The sequence below is a fragment of the Urocampus carinirostris genome, chromosome 5 (assembly GCF_059441175.1).
Source record: "Urocampus carinirostris isolate Australia breed hairy pipefish chromosome 5, RoL_Ucar_1.0, whole genome shotgun sequence".
NCBI lineage: Eukaryota > Metazoa > Chordata > Actinopteri > Syngnathiformes > Syngnathidae > Urocampus > Urocampus carinirostris.
In genome coordinates, this window is record NC_142353.1 from 21754985 (window position 1) to 21777903 (window position 22919).

A 22919-nucleotide genomic window follows, 5' to 3' on the forward strand; every position below is an offset into this window, starting at 1 on the left:
GAGTCCGTGACACAGTTCTGAAGTCATGGGTTCAAATCCAGCTAACCAGCCCTCCATGTTCTCCCCATCCTTGCGAGGGTTTACTCCCACATTCCAAAAACGTATCAGGTTCAAATTGTCCCTAGGTGTAAATGGGCGAGTGAGTTTTCTGTCTCTGTGTGCAATGGAACTGGCTGGCAACCAGTTCAGGGTGTCTCCTGCCCACTGCCCGAAGACTGCTGGGATGGGCTCCAGTACCCCCGCAACCCTATTGAGGATAAGTGGTGTGGATGGAAGGATGAGCATAAGCATGATCTATTTACAAATAAAGATGGTACACAGAAAAATTAATTCTTTGTACCATGACCCTTTCACATTCCGACTGAATCCAACCGTGTAAAATATTTACTCAAAAACACGGTGATGCAGACAGATCAAAAGAAATCCGCCTTAAAAATGTCTTGCTTCTTGTGATCCATTAGTTTTGCAACAATATTTCCGTTTACAAATACTCTTAAAATATTAGCAATATTGTAGTTAGCCCCCCTCTCCTTTCGATTGACAACTTTTTCATGATGAGGGTCTTTTCACGCTAGTTTTATTAATTCTCAAAGCACGAAGTAGCATGAGATTTGCATTTTCGACACCTATATTCCACCTGTCTCATTCTTAGATTTATTGCTTGGGCGCCCCTAGTGGCTGTTAGAAAAAAATAGACATTAGCCATATCATTAGCCGCAGGGTTAAAAGCTTGCGAAAAGTCGCGGCTTTACTGGACTGTTGGTTACTAGAAATAGGCCTCTCTACACCTTTAAGATCATCCTTTATTCGTCCCACAATGGGAAAATATTTTGTTACATCAGTAGGACGAAGAATAATAACAGCTAAGAATATCAACAGTATAAACATGTACTCCGTAAAATAAAACAAATCAGAATATTTCCAATGGTAGGTGTGCAAAAAAGTTAAAGGGGCCTGTAATGTGCAAAGACTGCACACCCTCCATGACTTTGCATATATCGAGAGCACTGCTTATTATATAGTCTGACGGCTGCAGGAATCATTAAAAAAGAGACATTTGCAGCTAATGTCTTTTACCTGAATATATTAGGTGAAAATATGATTTTTATCCTCATTGAAAATTATGGAAAGTTTCTACGCAGCCCAAAACTTTAAAATGTAGTGTATAGCAATATTTTTCAACCGTTTTTGAGCCAGGTCACATTTTTTTCATTGGAAAAATTAACCAAAAATGTTATAAAATGACACTGACCAGTATGTTTAGTTACAATATAATTTATAATACCCCCAGTTTTTACAGCAGGGACAATTGACAATGACAGAATTACAGAAAATGATTCATAAATGTTTTATAAAATTTTAAAAAGTGACATTGGAAAACTTCTCGCGGCACAGTCGTTGAAAATCACTGGTGTATAGAATCATTTGATTGGCAGGCCAGATTAAAAAGCCTGATGGGCCATATGTTGCCCCTGGGCTGTAATTTACCCCCAACCCTGGTCTAAATGAACACAAACCAAGCTTTCTCAACTGTGTAGAGGTTCAGCACTAGTAGCAGAAGGAAAGTTAAGAAATGGTCCTAAATGGAATAAGAGCAAAAATGACTGGAGACTATTCTCTTGAAAAATCATTTTAATACAAATTCAGCAAATTGAATACATTCCAGAGAAGGCCAAAAATCGTGGAGACTTCCAAGATATTTTCATGCTACAGGTGAAAAGATATTGTATTTGAAACCTTGATAACTGCCAATAATCTGATATCGCATGATTGAATTTAAAAGGCTCATCTTATAATCAGTTTTATCCATCCACTCAGTGTTTGATTTGAAATCATTTGTGGAATGACTTGGTTGAAAAATGAATTTTGTACACAATGTTACAAAAGGCACGTTTGCTTGAGCAATAAGGCCTTAAAAACCATTCGATTCACGTTCTCATGAAGATTAAAAAAGAATTACATTATGAAATTATATTTCCAAAAAGGGTACTGGTATACTTAAATGTTGACAAGCATTTCACAAAAAACGAGCCATAACACTTGTAAACATTTCCTTGATTAAAAAGTGTGTAAAGTCCAGTATGCCTAACGACACAGTTTCGCAGCAAAGGCATATCCATCATGGTGAATTAACGCAAATTTCGTAATGGAGACCCCACATCCATCCTGTAATAGTCCTACACAATGTTCTGAATAATGATATGTGTTTAACACTTAAGATCAACAGTTCATCAAAATAATCAAAAGGGACTTCTCAAAAGAAGTGATTGGGGGGGGGGGGGGGGGGGGGGGGGGAATACAGTGAAAAGTATATGGCCCAACTCATTTTGGAAATGACATCTGGGCATGAAGACACCAAGTACATTAGCATATTTAATCACATTTATGCACGATTGTATGTATTGTAACATCGCTACCATCAGTGTTTGGGACTAACGCGTTACAAACGAACACGTTCGAGAAATGCAATCATTTTTCTCGGTAAAAATTACTGTAACGTGTTAAACTCAACTGTTATTACATGGTGTGTTACTGCGTTATTCTGCTACTCATTAAATGCATGTCATACATTTCATTATCCTCTGACAGCTGAACAACTTTGCATCATTTGCATCACAAACAACCCTTGATCTGCCGGAAACATACGAAGAAGGGTAGGTGTTTTCATATTTACCTCCAATTGAATACAGTTCTGGTAGTGAACAGAACAGAATTTCTCCTCAGGGAGATATTCTCCCTATCATTTACATTCCCATCTAAAACTATAAAATACTGAATTCGGGGGGGGTCAGCTTGCTACCTGTAGCGCATGGTGGGCAGCATGTTGGGGGCGGCACTAATACAGGAACAACAAACCAATGAGAAATCAACGGGGCTAACGCGAGCACAGCATTTATGGTAAACCGTATGCTGAATTTTGGACTTGAATGATTTTTGCGAAACACAAGGCGAGGAAAAAACATCTTGACAGTACCAGGAAAAAGGATATCTTTGAGTGGTTTGAAGGCCATAGATAAAATGGATATGGAGTGTCTTGGCTAAATTTTTGTAAACTCTCAAGATCGCACGCGCAGAGAAATACGAAGGCTTCACTGCTTCCACAGGTTGGTGTACAAGTTTTCTTCGATTATTTGAATGTGTCGCTGTATTACAGGTGCTTCTATGCAAGTTTACAGGTAATTGGTACTCTCTGAGTAACCCGCTACTTTTGCGTGTCAGTAAATTTGGGGGCTAAATGATTTTTTTCAATGAAGTAACAAGTAATTATTTACTATTGTTCAGTAACAGGTCTAGCACTGACTACCAAACTACAAAACTACTACAAAACTAAGCTAACTTGCATTAGGAGGGCAATTTCGGGGTACAGATTAGGAAAAAAATAGTATTGCGTAAGAAATGAGGTGCTGTTTTGGTTAGCAACAGTTCAAAGTTAGTAAATCTTAATGTATTTAAAAGGGACATTGCGTATTATTTAACACCACTTAGTTGTGAAAAAAAAAACATTAAATAAAAGGCAATATGAGTTTGAATAGTAAGCAAGAAATTCACGATCATATAAATGTGCATTAAAAAAACTTACACATAGAGAAATTTGTATTTTTCATAAAATGAGGCTCACCTAGAGGTGGCTGATATGATTTTCAGCCATCTTGCTGCTAGACGTACTACCAAAAAACCCTACAAAAAAAATAATGAAAAAATAATGCAGTTTGGTTGTTTTGGGTCACCGTAGTTTTTATTCTTTCTTGTGCTTTGTAACACACACAAGCAATGACATCTAGGGGTCAAATATGACACAGTGGTTCTTAATAGGGATTGTGTACAGTATATTATGTAGTGCAAGAGCGAGGGCCTGACTGAAGTTGGTCCAAATCGGGTGCCACAAGAAAGCTCTTGTCAAAACATTCCCCTTTTTTAAAAATATTATTTTAAAGAATACATACAAAATAAGATATTAAAAAATATTGATTTTCTATTCATTTTAATCTAATCATAAATGAATCATTTTTGTGGGTTGCACTTATTTTAAACTTTCAGATTCAGACGGAAACTGCAAAAAAAAAAAAAAAACCATCTTGTGGACGGCGTGTTTCAGACCCCGGATTTAGCACCTCCTACTGGTAAAAATTAACTTAAAAGAAAAAAACAGTGCGTTAAAGAATGGGGAAATGTACATGGACTATCATGTAAATCCCCAAATTTTCTTTTTGTTTTCAAAACAAAAGGACCCCCCCTTTAGGAAGCTGACATAATTGTCAGGCATCTTGCTATGGGTACAACCAAAAACAAAAAAATGAGAAGACAAATGGTGCGGTTTGGCATTTTTGAGTCTCTATAGTTGTTTTTTTCCTGGTACTTTATAACACTCGTTTTCGGATGTACTACACCAAACTGATATTGAGTGGTCAAATATTACACAGTGTCCTTTTAAACTAGGAAAGGAGGCTTTGTTTTATTTGCAAGATCAATGTGAAGAAATATCAGAGTAGGAAGAATCCGTCGGATCAAAAACAAGGGATCCAAGGTTTAAGGCTGGAAAACCAGCTTTACCACAGGATACAAAGTGTAGTGTTATATATTAAAGGGAAACGGAGAAGGAAGCTCAAGTATGTGGAAAGCTGATTGGCAGAGAACCGGCCTTCTTGGATTTGATTCCAAGTGTGTATTTACAGCTTTAAGAGGGCCGACACGTGAACGCTCACAAATCAAAAGCACAATTTCAACAGAAAGAAAAACTGTTGGCCCAAGTTTAGTGTGCCTTAAAATCAAATCAGATTTTATCTCTTTAAAGCTTGCTCAGAAGCTACCATAATGTACAAATAATGAAAAATAAATAAAAACGTCTGAAAATTTGAAAGAAATTCATTGAGGTAAAACAAATGACTACAGGCTGTGGATAAAAAAAATTACTTCAAAAAGTCATTTTCACATTGATTTCCTCATCTTTTTTTTGTGCAAGTTCCGATCATTTTTTGAAACAGCTTTACAACAAAAAGGCCTTGCAATTGAATCCATGGGAAGAAAAAGATTTTGATTGATTTTTTTTTTTTAAACCTTGTTTAAAAGATAAATATAAAAAGGAGCGTTAGAATCCGATTCGCTAGTGAGACTCTTCCATATTTGTCCTTTCTTCGATGGCCTGTTTGACAATTTCGGCCAGTTTCAAGCGATCCACCTTATCGCAAAACGCTCGACCTGCAACACAAAACCACCCAAAAGAGAGCTTGATTTTGCTACTGGGTTCATAGGCAGCCGACACAAAAACAAGAATCCATCATTTAAATCAGTGAGTGGGGAAGCAGGGCATTATAGTCATTGGACCATATTTTCCGCACTGTACGATAAGCCGCATGGCTTTAAAACTAAAATAAGATCGAGGGTGGCAAAAAAAGATAATTAAATACATTTATATTAGAATGATTTCCTATTCCAGAACATTCTTTAACATTACAACATTTGGTTGCACCGCTAGAATGAATCCATTCGTTCATAAATGGTTACTGGGCTGAGCGCATTCCGAAGTATCCCCCTTTTACCCAGCTAGACATCTAGCGGATGACGCACAAAAGCAAAAACGGCATTCAAAAGTCGACGTCCGTGCTGCCGTCCCGGTTATGCGTTTTTCTTTTAAGCCGCAAACAGTTAACATGTTAACCAAAAGAGGGCGCTCCAAGACACTTTGTTCGTCAAAGGCAGAACACTAACTTTTAGCATAAATGATTGTGGACCAAACATTATATCAGTAAGTATGTCTATGCCAGAGTCATAGAACCCTTTCTTGACTCTTCCTGGGAGATTATACAGAGAAGGCCATTCCCAGCCCCCTTTCCTCAACCCAACTGATATGTTGCAACGGCAACCAATGTTATTCGACTCGGTCGATGCTAGAACCAGCAACCTCCCAGTCGCGGGCCCACTACCCTCAAAGTCACTGAACAAGTTATTCATATCTATCTGATCGAAAAATTCACAATATTAAAAAAACCTTTTGACAGAGCTCTGAAAATTGGATGAACACAATAATGTACTACTGTTGCATCTGGTTATTGTAAGAATCATTTAATCATTGGTTGAAAAGTAACAATTATGTTTGTACAATAAACGTATTGAAACCACAGGAGGGCACCTGAAGACCCCTTTATATGTTTGTCAAAGGCAGAACAGTAACCCTATGCACTATCAATCAATTTTAACTATGAATTAATATTAATAGTACTATTGTTATTATATCATTGTTGTATTTAATAGGGAAGATGAAAGGGTAGGAAATATAAGCATTTGCTTCTTACTACCCTTTTTTGAACATATGTAACAATATTATGTTGTTGAGTTATTGCTTTTGTTCTGTTTTTTATTTTAATGTTCGAATAAAGTATTCATTCATTCATGAATTTCCAATTTTATCCACCTATTTTCAGGTATTTAGGGCACATAAGGCGCGTTTTCAAATTTCTCACCAATTTGGGGTTTTTAGTTGAGCCTTATAGTCTGTTAAATACTGTAGTTTTGGTTTGACTATCAGTAAGAATAAAAACAGACCGTCCCAGCGGAGTCCCTGCAGGCCGTCTCGCAGCAGTTTACTGTCCCTGTTGAACCTCCAAGCTTCGTACATAACCCTGTTCAGCTTCTCGTCCTCGTTTTCTCCTTGAGAAACACCAATGCGAGCGATTAGAATCAAATAATTAAACGGCGATTTGTTGCCGTGATTATGGTAAACCGACCGGCCTGTGGAAGAATGCACTGTGCGATGACGTCCCGTAGTGTTTCCACCGCTACGTTGGAGTCTTCGCCACCGTTCTCCGGGTCGCCGATGAAGAAACTGTCGCCGGGCTTGGGGCTGGTATAAGGACAATAAAAGCACACACTCTTCATGAGTTTACCACTGCCTAAAGCAGTCTTTCTAAACTTTAGGTTGCAGGCCTTTGTCTTGGCAAAATAAAAAAAACGGAGGGTCAAATGCACTTTTTAACAGTAGATGGCGATAATATCCAGCAAATGAGAGTCGACAACTGTCATTTCACACCATAGAAAAAGAACACAAGTTTATAAAATGATTGCTTGAAGTCTATTTGGTTTTGCTGGTTATATTGTTTTGGGTAAAAAAAGTGAATATATTCTACTATCTCTGCTTTAAAATACACGATCCTTTAACTTGATAAATTTGAGAAGTGGAGATTCTTTTTTGACCGCTGGCCTAAAGCACTTAGCCCTCAATCCTGAATCCATCAGCTGGCTGAATGGGAGACAGTAAAAGTTAATCACATCTCTTGTTAAGTTGTGATCATTACAACACATAATAAAGTGATATCTTTACATATGAGATTAATTCGCTGCGGCATCATGCTCGTATATAGAATTGCTCGTATTTCGAACTAATTTCTCCCATACGAAATAATTGAAAACCAATTAATTGGTTACTGGCCTCCCAAAAAGTTAACCTTAAATAACTCTTAAAGATATCACTGAAAACACCTTCAAATAGTAATTGAAAATAAAAATACAGTCTTAAAATAAATCTGATAATGAAATGACTTTTAAACCCAACACAATCGCACGGGATCCATCTGTATGGCACGAAATGCACGCGCTAACTGGGACGAGCCGATGCTGGCTGTGAGTAGTCTTGAGCGGTGGAAATCCTCGTAATTCAGATTTTCTCTCATATGTCAGGCAAGATTTTACCCTGAAAGACATCCAATATTTTGTATTTCTCGCATTTTGAGGGGCCATTGTATAGTGGAATACGTTATAATGAAACCTATTTGTAGTGGTGACCCAAATGATGACTACCGTAACACCATTGTCAAGTTTTTGTTTACTTCTTACAAACATTTACGGATACGATACTTTTCTTTAGACTTCGTTGCAAAAGCACCAGTAAATCAATGTTCTTTTACAGCTTCATTCCTGCAGTAAAGATGAATTGCTCCACAATAGGCCTTTTTGTCCTCTGCGCTTGTACTAAGCATAAACTAATTGTAACGTTATCTGAAACTGAGCAATAGAAAATCAACTACCCTCCCCCTGTAGGGCCAAATGTACATCGCGTCATATACAAATATGCCAGAAAGACCACAAAAATGAGGTAGGGAACCCTGTTCCTGCCCAATTTGAACTAATCGTGAACCAACAGACCATAATAGCTTCCTCTTCCTGAGAATAGGGTTGTTGACAGAGTTGAGCGGCTTCAGGCTGATGTTGAGGTCCTGAATCCTCATATTGGCCAACTGCTCCGCGTGGGCCTGCTGGATACCCGCCACCACCGCCTTAGACAAATACAATTAATTTCACTCATGATTTTTCATCAGTCATTAGATTTGTTGAAAGCCACCCTCAAGTGTTTTTGTTCCCTGCCACCCACCTTGTCCATCATCATCTGGGCAGAGGGCAACACATTGTCCAGGGCCTCGGTGCAGTTGAGCCACGGGTGGGACAAAACTCCCTCTATTGTTAGCCTCTCTTCCGGCTTTACCTTCAGAAGCCTGAACAGAAAACGATAATAATGGCTGGGAGACCCACAACTCAACTTTACATAGGTCTTCCTGTGATTTTCTAAAAAAAGTTGACTTTCCCTTTTAAGCATGCAAAATACCTTGGTCTATTAAGAAAGCTAGTGTACACTGTAAACACTGCTTTCCATGCCATTGTTAACTCTATGCTTGAAACCTTAAGTCTCTGCCCGCTCAATCAAACTAAACCTACTTGCGCACGATATCTTTCGCCATCTCTGAGATTTGACTCCACTCGTCTTCAGGGAAGTCAAAGCTGCCCATCATGATCTTCTTCCTCATGTCCTTTGGAATAGTGCGACTGTGATGCTTGGAGTAAAACGGAGGGTATCCGCACAGCATTACGTAGATAATGACGCCAAGTGACCATAAGTCACAGCTCTGGAAGAAGAACAATGACATATTCTTCCTTGTGCTTTTCACTGTCCCTTTTATCGGAGCTAGATATCTAGAGCTAGGACAACCCCCGCCCTAGAGCCACACAATCCAGTCATATGAGGTAGACCAAAATCTGACCTTGTTGTAGGTGTAAGGAGTAGGTGAGGTAGGTATGATTCCAGATTTTTCCTTCTGGTGTCTTCTTTGAGCCTCAAGTACCTGCAAAGCAACAAGCGTGGTTGGCGTGTTGTCTAGGTAACGGGTTTTATGTTGCATTTTTACCTGAGGTGCTACATAGTAGGGAGTGAACTGGGGTGTCATCAAGTCCCCCTGATCGATTTTGGCAAAACCAAAGTCACAAAGCTTAACGGGAGCGTCCTGAAGGTAAACAAGTCAATGAACACTATATCGGGTGCAAATAAATGACTCAAGTTGGAATTCTTGTACTTTACCAGAGAGTTATCCTTGAAGAGCAGGTTCTCTGGCTTCAAGTCTCGATGTGCAATATTTAAAGAGTGACAGTGATCCAAGGCCTGACTGATCTGTGGGAGTGATGTCTCAGGTTTAGGCGTTTGTGTAAACAACTGACATATGCCTTGCTAATATAGTGTGACATCATCTGATGAATCCTAGCGGGGAGCTGCCAACAAGATCGCCAGGCATACTGCTAATCATGCAGCAACTGAAGCGTAACGCCCGATGCATACCGCATCCGTAAAACAACCATACACAACGCATTTGTTGTTTTTGCTACGCTTGACTTGCCTTATTTCAAACATTTTAGTTCCAACACCCTACAATAAATTACCAAGCAAGTTTGTTTGTTTGTTCTGCTTTTGAGAAACAAGTGATCTTGGAATCCCTTTTTTTGCTCAACACGGTAATTGTTTGTTCCTTAAAAAAAAAATACATAGAACTTGGAACGGTAGTACGGCTGGCGACTTACCTGACGTTCGGTGCGAATCCTTTTTGTCGTTGCTTTGAACAAGGGCAGTCCGTAAGTATGAAACTTATTTTGATTAAGTGACAGAAAATATTTGTTCATGCTAAGGTTTCGTACAAAATTATGTACTCTTCTTTGAATTGTTATTAGCATGTCTTAGCTTAGCTAATCTGTTTAGTAGGAAAGCAAACGTAACCTTGTTGTAATATGTCTAGTTTTATGGCGAACTTATTAGGGTTGAGGTCATTGTCTGAATAAACAGAAACAAACAGAAAAAGAAGTCTAGTTATTTAGGATGTCCTCCACACATATAATAGGTATATCTCTTCATTGGAGTCCACATGCGGGGCCTGAAGGGAATAAAAACTTGCAGTAAGCTTCCGGTTTAGCGCGTACAGTGCAACAGAATGCATTGCTTTGGAGGTATTGTGCAAATGTCATGCAGACAATAATGCTTTCCCTTTGTTGCGGCTTGGCTTCTATATGGTTGCTGGACCACATCAAGGGGTCATTGCTCAAAACCAAGATCAAGGATTAAGCCAGAAGAAGTTTATTATCTTGGCTGAATTTAGCCTCAAGTTGGTTGAATGAAATCAGGTTAAAAAGAGCTCACTTCAGTTACTATGGTTATTTATTCTTAAGAACTAGATTGCTTCATACCATTATGCCCAGAGATAAATCTATCACTTCTGCTGTCAATCATGTGAAAAATGAATGTGTTTTAATAGCATTTCCATGGACTTTCTTGATATGTTGCAATATTTTAATTATCTTGCATTAAAATTGTACGTTTTGTCATTTTAGTCAACTCTGCTGAAAATGTAATTTCATAATATAGTCAAGTCAACTTATGTAGTCATTCTTGTAGTACATTATGCCAGGTCCTTAGCTTGGCCTTTGATTTTTGCATTTCGGAGATGGAATAAGAGCTTGCTCTGTCCACTCCACGCATCGGCCCGGTATTGCAGTACCTCCGGGAACGGTGCATTCGCAATGATCGCAGCAAAGCTTTAGGGCTAGGACCTTAGCTTGGCCTTTTGGCTGAGAGTAAGTGTCCCGGCTCCTAGGCTTTGTAGCGTATTATGAACTGACCGATAACGGATAATGGATAATGAATAACGAAGATAGAACAATAACCCTTAAAAACCCCAAAACCCCCCCCACATTCATTGCTGTCAGGTCATGTGTTTCTTAAGATGTGATTTTAAGGCTCTGTTGATGGTATACAAAATCATGCGTGCACTTGCTCCCTCATATCTTTCAGATTTAATTTCGCCCTATGTTCCTGTCCGGAGCCTTCGCTCTGAAAAGGCTGGTCTACTAGATATCCCAAGAGCCAAGGAGAGATCCGCAGGTTCGAGAGCGTTCTCCATTCGGGCCCCGGTGCTGTGGAATGCTCTTACCCCTGAGATTCGATCTGCAACCTCAGTGGAACTGTTTAAATCTAAGCTTAAAACACACTTTTATTCAATAGCATATGAATAACCTATATTTTATGTTGACAATATCAGGGGATTGTGTAGTCTGTAATAATAGTTTGCAATAGTCTTTGATCTGTGTAGCCCTTTGAGACTCTTTGTGATTAAGGGCTAAACAAATAAACATGACTTGACTATGCCAATTAAGAATCTTTGTCCAATTGCCATGAGAGCTTTGAAGAAGATGTTTATTGTTGCTGCTAAAGTGACGCAAAAACTTGCAAGGATTGTATCAATTAAGTATTTGACAAGAGTATTACATTTAATATGTAAGTAGAACGCCGTATCATCCGTTTGCTCAAAGAGAGAGAATACTGTACAAAATGACGGATCAATAAAATACAACAAAAATTTGGAATGGGTAAAAATTTAGATTATAATTGTCTTTGTTATTGATAACAAGAGATTATATGTGGCACCTCAAGATAATTATAAAATTTTAAACCTAAGAGAGGAATATGATTTTTTTTTTTAAAAAGAATGTTGGGATAAAGAAAATGTGTCCTTGCTGCATTAGCTGGGAGTCGAATATGGGCCCTTCGGGTGGCAGGAAAAGAATCTTACCATTGGACTACTGAAGGCATTCCCGTGAGATTTAGCATTTACAATAAAATTGCGTGTGTAACCTTTTTTCCTCGAATAAATGCTTTCACGTCTTCATAACACACCATAAAGGAGCTTTTCCATTTTACGTAATTCTGTGATCGATCCTTGGGGTCCATTTGAATATGCCATAAAAGCGCATTTACAGTATCCCAAATATCTACCTCTGGATTGACATAGCTGTGCCTTTTCATCCTGGCTCAGCAAACGTGCAAACGATTAAGCTGAAATGCACAGTCCTCCATTGAGTTAGCCTGCATCTCTTTATTCCACGTTGATGCAATACCCACTAAAAGGGATTTAGACTTAAAACTTAAACGGACAACTTTTGATAAAAATCAAGAAACTGATTGCATATTCGATTATGCCGTTGCATACCTGCTTTGTGACTTCGCTGGCCATCTTTTCAGTAAAGTGCCTGTGCTGACTGATTCTGTGGAACAGTTCTCCGCCTTCCATCATCTCCATGATGATCAAAAGTCTGGCTCTGCGAAAATAAAAACATTTTTAAAAAGATATTAAAGAAACACGAAGCAAAATGGTGTTAGGCGGCCAGACTTACTGCAATATGTATTCTGTGTAGCACTATTTAGTTATTCTATATAACACGCTACAGTGGGCATTTGCACGTCACACTGGGTATTTGTATATTGTATTCTTTTTGCTTTATTATTGTATTGTTCTCAGCTCAGGGATGCTGCTAGAAATGTGAATTTCCCTTCGGGGATGAATAAAGTATCTATCTATCTACTATCTATCAGACGTACCTCGGGCTGGACTCGTGCGGGAATTGAACACTGTTGGCGTACACCTCCGAGATCTGCACAATATTTGCGTGGTTGGCGCACATCATGTGGAGTCGCACCTACAGATGGATAAGTGTTCAGAAATAATGCATATTGCATTGTCTTGACTGTGCTTCTGTTTAGGACCAGTCCACAACAGGTGAAAATCAGAATTATTGTAAATTCTGAACTACTGAACACATCTTATCAAATAATGCATGATTCAATTTATGAACAAAACTCAATTTTAAGCCTGGCATACACCTAGCGCCAACTACATGGGGAATTTGGCGTTGGCGCATTTGGCTGCAGAATTTCAATGCGGCCGTACTCCCGCACACCCGAAGCATTTTTCAGCTCTACAGCAGGTTGTTTACATCACTTGTTTTTGGTTCATGTGACTGTGGAGAATAGCGCCACGGTGCAACACATCTGCTTTTTTTGGTGTTGTAATTGTTGGTTGTCACAGTAATAGACCAAATTGCATTAGCTTGTCATCGTCCCAAGAGGATTAATAGAAATTCCAGTGACCTGACAATGACTCCCATGATAAGTGTTTTTTATAGGTAACCAGCGCTGCTGTTCAATTGGGGTGTATATTTTGATAACTTGATTCATGGGTGGAAAAGTTTAAATAACGTTTTTACAGTTTAAAATCATCAAAACAACTTATTGAATTTAGCCATTTACCAACACAAGATTAATAAAAGTAAGTAAGTTGGGATAGTCTTCAGCACACCCAAGACCGCCATACAGCAAACACTCAACAAAAAGAATGGGTGAATAATCACAAGAGTTTGGTGTTATTATTTTCCCCGCCGAGTGCATATTCTCCAAACAGGCTTACTTTCATCTAAAACACATTGTTATGACCGGTCTTTTCTGATGTTCAGTTCTGATTTTTCAAGCTGTGAAGAAACATTGCATGCCAATTGTGTCTAGAAGCTGCTAGCTGATCACCAGGGGAGCACCTACAACAGGCGTGCCCAAGCAAGTCGAGAGAGTTTTTTTTTAAATATCAAATGATTCAAATTTGAGAGTTATAAAAGTACAGACGCTGCCCTACTTACTCACGAGATACGTTCCGGACGATCGTTCGTAAGTTGAATTTGTTCGTAAGTTGCTTCAGTGATTGATTTTGTATTGAATGTATGTTTAAGGTTTATATAGGTAGGTTTAAGGCTTGTATAAGTAACCTGTATTGCTTTGTACTAAAAAATAAGCATTCAATAAATTAATGTGCTTTATAAAGATAAATAAAATTGGGTTTGACTTACTTTTGGAAGATGAGCTTCAAGAGTTAGGCAACTTCCTCCTCCGTAGTAGAAAGTGGCCGAAAAAAAGTGATCCAACCATTTTCTCAACCGCATCAAGCTTTCTTAATCCATTTTCATTTTAAAAGAAACGGCTCGCCTCTTCTTTCCACCAACTATTTTGAAAGGATGCACGAGATATTAAACAATTAAAATGTCAAAGTTCCTAGCGCGCTGGAGATACAGCATAGTATGTTTACGCACAAAGGTCCCTTACATCAGCAAGTGTAGTGAATCCAACCGTGTAAAAGATGTACGTACTCCAAAACGCGCGATTATGACAGTTTTCTTCTTCGGGGTGGATGCTGGCTTTTACAGCACCACACGCCGGTAGCGGCAGAAAGAAGCACAACAGCGATGTCCGCTACTCGGAAAAAGGTGCACACAATACGATATCTAACTTACAGGAATGTATGGATATTTTTTTATATCCCGGAGAAAAATATTTGTATATACATTTTTTCGTAACTCGAATGTTCGTAAGTAGGGAAGCGTCTGTAATGACTTTTTCTTTATGAAAATGATCATTTACACAAGATAGCAAGACACTTGGGAAAAATATCCATTGTATGCTTGACTTATTTCTGTGTGTCCTTCAAAAAAAAAAAAAAGGTTTAAAGAAATTTACTGAAGAAGGAGAGAGGCAAACTTGTGAGGGAAAAAGTGTAACCCTACGGCAAACAATTGTCCAACCTCATTTCTTGCTTTGGGGCGATCAATCAGAATCTTCAGAGCCAACCGTTCTTGCGTTGACTTCTTCACACATACTCTGAAAGAGGAAAAAACACAAAGTGAAAGTCATGTTAGAGACCCGTGCCCTAGACTGCCCACCCACCGGGGTCTCTTAAAATTTTATGGGAAACACTGCTCACTATGATTAAGTATTCAGAGAACAAATAGCACAGAAAATTCACTCTTTTTTTAAAAATCGAAAATCGCATAGAAATTGTAATACTGGTCTGAGAAATCACTTTTTTTTCCCCCCAAAATCATGCAGCCCTAGTGCCCTTTTGATTTATATAACAATAATTGAGATTCTAAAAGTTTGTGATTTGATTTAATAGATGATTGAGATTTAATTTCCTTTTAAAAAGAGGAAGTAACTTAAGATGATACACTCCTGGGACATTAATAAACCCTGAATTGTGTTCAAACAATGCACATTAATCTGTGTCAGTCAGTCCGAAAGCTGACATTTATTTCAACTGAGACAATGTTAACACTGTAAGATGATAAAATAAAATACAGCCTGTAAAAGATAAAAACACCATAAGTGTAAGTTATCAAATTAAATTAAAGATCCTTCAAATTCAGCATATTTTTCAGAACCCTGTGCTGCAGGTAAACATTGCTGTCCGAGGTATTTATGGTATTAAAATACATTTGTGCAAAAACTGCCTTTAAAAGAAAGCGGCTGTACTATGCATTGAAACTAAAGTGCTTGAAATTCAAGTTTTACAGAACAAAACCTACAGCACTTTTTGATACAAGCTAGTAACAGGTAGGCAACTGTTACTTTTGGTTGCTTCTGTTAACTGATCTAGGGCTGGGGAATGTAAAGGTTATTGTGCAAAAACAAGAGCTGATCAACATGCTATCATTAGGGTGCTCCGCTGAACTGTAACAATGTTCCCAGCAGTGGAGAACACACATTCAGCTGACACACTTGCACCTGGCACACATAAGTATCGCTTTGCCAGCTTTGCCAGTAGGGGATGTTTTCTACTTCACTTTGCTTTCCCGCATGTTTACCTGCCGGATAGGACGTGACAAAAAGCGAATCTGGGGAGAAACATTACATTTTAAAATCGCCAAAAATAAAATAACAATATACAGTATACATGAATCGATTTTTTTTTGTCCCACCCCTAGAACATATGGTTATAGATGCAGATGTCAGGATGTTTTATTCACTATAGTAAACTATACTACTTTCCTTTTGGTGGTCAGGATTGAGTTAGACCCTAGGTCATGGTGCCAATTCCTAACAAAACATGAGAGTTAATATTTTTTACGACTTATCTAAATAATTATTTTTAGTATAACAATAAAAAAAATGTATTTCGAAGATGATTTCAGCCAGGTTAAGTTTTTTATTATTTTATTTTATAAGTTTAAAAATTGTAAAAATAGCCGTGTCACTTTTTACTGACCAAAATAGAAACCGTTGGTGACAATAAAATGACACCTTTTAGTTGCCTAATAGGCAGCAAGGAATCAATTTACCTGTAATCGGGTGAAAAATTAATTACCCATCGACCAAAACCAAAGGTTGTGAAATTTGGCACACTTTGTAGCAATTTGTCACACAGGAAACATCAAACTGCCAACTGTATTCTAAAGACCCAGACGGTTATATATTCAAAGAAAACCTATGTAACGTTCAATGGTGTATATGCAGTGTTGGGGTCTCATCATAAAGGCGCAGTTATCCCATTAAACATAACAACATATGATGAATCACAGTTTCACAATTTCAAATAAAGTGGACACATATGTAGTGACTGAGGTGAGCTGCGACACAGAAAAGTACATTTTGAATTATCTCGAACCCAAATAATGTCCACTGACAAAAGCGTCAATTTCCACCATGTTGAGAACAAGGCCCATTGCGCAATAACTACTTTTTATAACAACAGTGCAGTACATGCTGTTTACCACTAAGGAAAGCATTTGCCGAGTCCTTGCTCCGTAGTGATGCTGAACAGACAAAACACCTTGCCATCTACAGTGATGCTTTGTTATTCTTGAGTAGATCAACGTGATGAAGTATATTTTGGAGGCAACTGGACCTGGGCATGGTCTGGTTGAGTAATTAGAGCGTGGGCAGAAAGGGTACCATGGGGAAAGTCAAGCTTTGGCACGGTACAAAAGAAATGGCCTTAATCTTAGTACACCCTTAAAATCAGATGTCTGGTATGGTTTACTTTTCCCAACTGCTGCCATGAACAGAGCCAAAATATTTGGATTTATTTCTATAAAAAACTATTTCTCCCTTAATATTATGAAGGTTGTATGCAGTTGCACGGTTTTATTATTTAGAGGGTTGGGTTTTTTTTTTCAATCGCTTACTCATTACATTATCGTGATACTTATTGCATTTTGGGGTTCATAATCTAATAAAATCAGATTGCAAGTTCAAATTCATACAATTGTTACATCTAAAGTGTTAACACCTCATGGATTTTGAGAAAACATAACTGTCTTGTGGATTCTTTGTGTTGGGAATTAATAGCTGAGCATTTTGCGACAGTTAAAGTGCACTTTTCTATAACCACGGCAGTCTTGTGGCTATCTTCTTCTAGCTTTGCTAGAAAATGCTAACGTTGGGGAGCAATTCACTTGATGAGCTACCAGACTTACCTGACAGGTCCACTGATTCCAGCCCCGAGCTTTTGTGTCCAGTTGATGTTGTATTCTTCTAGAATGGATGCTTCCTGCAATAGAGATTAATCTGAGGTCAGCCACTCAACAGACAATATTGTATTTATCTGATCTGTTCCACGAGCAGAAAAGCACAATCTGCCAAACAGTTGATATATATTAAGGAAGTTGTATTTAGCAGCTTTGTCAACTCCATTCTAATCCACAGCACTCTCTGTAATCCTGGTTTAAGTGGCTGACTCATTACTAAAATTTTCAGTTTTCATGGGAGAAATCCAGTCAAGCCATCGACCACACACTTGGATACCAGAATGCTCACACAATAGAAGGCAGGATGAAAACCCAGGGACGTGGTTGTACAAACCCAATTCAAATTAAGTTGAGACATTGGTTTAATTGGAACAGAAAAAAATACATTCACACATTAATTTTCAAACTACATTTCGATGAGATAAAAAGACAGGATCCTTTTTTGTGTTTAAAATTTTAAGATGAGATTTTGATGACACAGTTGACGGATAATCAAAACGTTTCGTTGAAACATTTCACTGAACTAATTGTGAAAGAAGAACACAAGAACATAAGTTCTCGTGTCAAAGACAATGTTCCAAATAATGTCACAACTTTGTTTGAATTAGGCAATAAATGTTGTTTAAAAACGACATATAGCACTCGTGAATATTTACATCCATCCATCCATTATCTGCACCACTTATCCTCAGTAAGGTCGCAGGGTGCTGGAGCCCATCCCAGCTATCTACTGGAAGTGGGCAGGGGACACCCTGAACTGGTTGCCAGCCAGTCGCAGGGCACACAGGGACAGACAGCTCGCTCATTCACACCTAGGGACAATTCGGACCGGCCAATTAACCTGACATGCAAGTTTTTGGAATGTGGGAGGATACCGGAGGGCCCGGAAGAAAAACCCACGCAAGCACGGGGAGAACATGCAAACTCCACACAGGAAGTTTGATCTCACGACCTCAGATCTGTGCCGCACATGCGCCGCCGTGCTGCCCTGAGTATTTACAATAGAGGAAATGAACGACATCTAAATTCAATTACCATATTTTCTGCACTATACGGCACACCTAAAAGCTTTCCCTTTTTTTCAAAAACGGACCATGAGCCTTATATATGGATTAATATTGAGAAGCAACAAGTGTCATGCATGCTGAGATATATAAAATAGCGTTTTAATTTCCTAACCGATGTGTCAGTCATCAACCTGTCACTTTTGGCAAGTTATTCGGGTGTAAAGGAGGCGGGTCCTTTTTACCATTCACCGGCTTGCATAAGCTAAAGCAGGGTAAAACAAAGCCTGCAATCGGCTGAAAAAGAGTCAAGTTAGTTTGGTCTCAACCTAGAGAAAATACATTTACTAATCTCTATTTGTAAACTGGAATTATGGGGCTAAACCGACAGCTAGCAACAAGCATTGATGCAAATATCCTCTTCAGTCGATTATTTTAAAATTTGTCGGCGTTAGCGCACGTTTCGGACTACGTACATATTTTACACGGTTGGATTCACTACACTCGCTGATGTAAGGGATTATGGTTGTGTATTATTATCATCAAATGTGGTAACTGCAAGACGACGTCTTTGGTGAGCTACCCCGGCTTTATAGTTTCGGGTATCTTGTTTCAGACTGATCTCAATGTTTCTGTAATGAGAATATTATATATTCCTATATATATTAAATAGTCAGCATATCCTAAGGGTTTAAGCTTTGCAATAATATGTAGCATGAGATACTTCAGTGACTGGTAATGTCATACAGACACCTTGTCTGTACATGTCCGAGCCACGTTTTTAGTTGTCAACGTTAAGGGGTCAATAAAGTTTGACTGACCTATCAGACTGTTTTGTTGACATTCCTACTGTAGCACCTTATAGTCCGGTGCGGCCTTATAGTGCAGGAAATACGGTACTTGTTTATGATTTTCATGTCATTTTTATATTTGTCAGCACTGCTATCTCATACTCTTGTTTTCCCATGACACATTGAACTGAAGTTTCACATCAGTTTGAGTTTTAAACTCTGCTCGACTTTTGGGCAGTAGTTTGTGTATTGGGGATGGATAGATGGATGGATGAATTGGACCGACGGATAGGTCTTTGACTTACAAGCTACTAATAATTTCATTTTTCTCCTTTGTGAATTCAAAATATAAATGCACCTGCCACCACTGCAGTGAAATCTAAGTATGGTTACAATTGACATGCTATTATACAGTATAAAAATCAGGAGCAGAAGATATTTCATGATTGTATTAGCAAATCAGATCTCTTGTGCTCAGAATATGTACTCTGAAGACCACGCTACCAAAGCATTTTTTTCTCAAGCAGCATAAATCATATTAATTTCGTTCATCACAAATTCCAGGTATGCTAGGCTTTGTCTGTGGATTAGACATAATTCACATGCTATAAACAGGGAGAAGGGAGTCTCACATTTCTTATATGGAGTAGCTTTAAAATGACAGTGTGTAATAATTCACTACTAGAGGATATTGTGTCATAGGCTGAAGCTGAAGCATGTGCACCTAAATAAGCCGCACTTCAGAAGCCTAAACTTTGAAAATATGGAGGTCGCAGTCAAGAGGCTAACTAATGGTTAGCGTGAGAAATTAGTGAAAAGGCCAGTAAAACCTTTCAAGAGTAAAACAAAAATTGTCAAGCGGCAAGTTCATGTGATTTTCCCTATCTACGTAGTTCGATACCGCTAGGAGTAACTATATAATGCACTCAGGGGCTTTAAGTATGAAGCCTTTCCAGGTCAACCCATCTAGAGTTGACAAAATGTAACACATTGAATGTGCGATTAATTCTTGTCACACACTATCAAGTAAGCTTAGCCACACTGTACACCCATTTTTTATTTGGTCATTTGAAATGATATCATGAACCTGCCTGTGTTTTCATACTGGCGGCAATTATGATAGCAACTGGTTACACAGGTTAAACAATTGACTTTTTTGCTTTACTTTTCTGGTCTACTCTACATACTTACTCTAATAAAGAATGTTCTATACCAAATTATAACAGGCTGATGCAGATAGAGAAGCTTTAAAAGTCACAAATACCCATACTTATGCCATAGTTCATAAAAATCCTTTCCCTCCACAATAATTGATATTTACATAAAATTAAATATTCAATATTGCATCAATTGCCATTAAACATTCTTTCAATTTTAGTTTCCTGGTTATAAAATGGGCATTAGACGGCAGCTCATGATTTATAGCAGACCTGCTGGGACCATAGAGGTCGCAGGGTCAATTCCTGGCTCCTCCGGGTTAAATGTTGACGTGTCCTTGGGTAAGACACTGAACACCTAATGCCTCCATTAAAGCAGGTAGTCGCCTTGCATGGCTGACTCTGCTATTGGTGTGTGTGTGTGTGTGTGTGTGTGTGTGTGAATGGGTAAAGTGTGAGGTGTATAGTAAAGATCTTTGGAGATTCTGTGACTGGTAAAGCGTTATATAAGTGTAGTCCATTTACTATACTGATATCGGCTATGATCGCAAGAATTTTTACCTTAAATGAGCTGAACAGAATTTTAAACTTGTTTTTATTTGCGGATGCCATCACTTGGCTTAAGTTATCATAGCAGCTTCTGTCAGCCCTTTCATGCCTTGTGCAAGTACGTGCAATTCTTAGATCAGCTGGAATAACCTCTACTTTCATCTTTCCTGGGGTTTGGCCTATTCTGCCTGTCACAATTTATATGCTACACTAACAAATACAAACAAAAAACTATGGGGACGAGCATGACGTCACTCTCCAGCAATCCCCCCACCCACCATTCTTCTTGCCAAATGTGTTCCGCCCCCAACAGCTTTGCTTAAAGTAAGATAAAAGGAGATAGGCAAGGTGGAAACTAGAGCATGAGGGCTCTTTTAACCCAGTGGAGCAATGTTAATGCATACTTACAAGAGAAAATATTAAACTTTCAACTTTTCTTAAAGACGCCTAAAACAATGTACCCCGACCTTTTAGCATCCATAAATACAAATACCCTGTACTTATACCATCCATCCATTACTTGCACCGCGTATCCTTAATAGGGTCGCGGAGGTGCTGGAGCCCATCCATCCTATCTTCGAGCAGTGGGCAGGGGACACCCTGAACTGGTTGCCAGCCAATCGCAGGGCACACAGAGACATACAATTCACTCGCTCATTCACACCTAGGGACAATTTGGACTGGCCAATTAACCTAAAATGCATGTTTTTGGAATGTGGGAGGAAACCGGAGTGCCTGGAGGAAACCCACGCAAGCAAATGGAGAACATGCAAACTCCACACAGGAGGTTTGATCTCATGACCTCAGAACTGTGCCGCACATGCACTAACCACTGCGCTGCCGTGCTGCCCTACTTATACCGTAGTACATAAAATGTATTTCCCTCCGCAAAAGTTGATATTTAAAAAAACAAATGAATAGGTTCCTGCTCGCCAAGATCTCACTACTAGATTGGTGCATGTCAAAGAATAGGTCAGCCTATGTCACTTAGCCTGAGGGAATAAAACATGCCATACAAAATAGTACATCACAAATCTAAATGTCTGTTCATCTAGTTACCTTGATGAAGTTATCTGCGGTGTTGTCTTCCAACATGATGAGCCAGGTTTATTGCTCCCGTCCCCGTAAGATCTCCAAGCAGTTCACAGTACCTAGACTTTTCACTTGACCTTACCCTCGATCAAGACCAGGGGCTTGTCTACTAACGGCAGGGCATAGGGACAAAGTAACGGACGATCACCACCCTCACCCCCACCACTTCCCGGCTGTTGAGATGCGGCGTCAAGTCGACCCAATCCAGCTCACCGCCTCGGGGTCCGGCTCGCTCTTCCAGTCGCCTTGGATCCACCGTAGTGACCATGTAGAGTGCCAAACACCGAGCGAGGTCACCATAAAAAGCCGCAGACGGCAAAAGTGTAGCAAACGAGTCCACCGCGCAGGCAGGGGACCACAGGAGTGTGTATTTTTAGTGAGAGCGATAAACTAGCTAGCCGAGACTCCTGGGAACAGCTAGCACGCTTGTTAACGTGTAGCTTAATGGCGTCCCATTCATGTGGACGAACACGCTACAGCCGTGTGGACTTGATTAAAAAATGAATATAACACCTTAAACTGGCATTATAGTGGACTAGTTATGATACGCCACAAATTTGTCGAGCTCGAGTTTAGCTAACACAAGCACGTTGGCTCAGGTGACAAGGTTTTCTGCTAATAGTCAAGTATATCCAAATGAAGACCATTCGAAATGAGATGCCGGTTGACTCTTTGTTGTTGTCCGCTAATAGGATAGCCTCGACGGGTGTAAAAAGTGCCACACGCACCTATTATGCTAATCGTGTAGCATCTTGTCTAGGGAGGGAGGCCGGATCGCGTAAGGTACACATTAGGAGGTAAACTAGATTGCCTGATCAAAATGCACTTGTAGAAAATTGTCAAACTGTTTAAAACGTTTAAGGGGCGGTGTGTATTACTTTGCGCCTCCTAGTATTAATAAA

General features: G+C 39.1%; 2 protein-coding genes and 1 pseudogene across 3 annotated transcripts in view; 1 reads left to right on the forward strand and 2 right to left on the reverse strand.

Annotated features, from left to right (window-relative positions):
- nmrk1 (nicotinamide riboside kinase 1) overlaps positions 1 to 22919 on the reverse strand; it is a 191301-nt gene that overhangs the window by 33072 nt on the left and 135310 nt on the right. The gene's annotated exons all lie outside the window — the stretch shown is intronic.
- Positions 2287 to 22795, reverse strand: mapkapk5 (MAPK activated protein kinase 5). Its single transcript, XM_088336150.1, has 14 exons — positions 21985 to 22795; positions 17374 to 17447; positions 14704 to 14779; positions 12680 to 12777; positions 12291 to 12399; positions 9341 to 9430; positions 9171 to 9266; positions 9027 to 9107; positions 8704 to 8891; positions 8363 to 8483; positions 8137 to 8267; positions 6723 to 6838; positions 6541 to 6645; positions 2287 to 5196 (listed from the first exon to the last, which is right to left on the reverse strand). Exons 1-14 carry the CDS (start codon positions 22018 to 22020, stop codon positions 5102 to 5104), a joined length of 1416 nt encoding a protein of 471 aa, XP_088192276.1. The 5' UTR covers positions 22021 to 22795; the 3' UTR covers positions 2287 to 5101.
- Positions 10728 to 10817, forward strand: LOC148365738 (U2 spliceosomal RNA; annotated as a pseudogene).

Excerpts from the sequence above, each read along its gene's own strand:
- mapkapk5 (XM_088336150.1), bottom strand. The coding sequence starts at position 22,020 with ATGTTGGAAGACAACACCGCAGATAACTTCATCAAG. Across the intron at positions 14,780-17,373 it reads GGAATCAGTGGACCTGTCAG|AGTATGTGTGAAGAAGTCAA; the intron begins GTAAGTCTGGTA and ends TTCCTCTTTCAG. Across the intron at positions 8,892-9,026 it reads CTCCTTACACCTACAACAAG|AGCTGTGACTTATGGTCACT; the intron begins GTCAGATTTTGG and ends TTCTTCTTCCAG.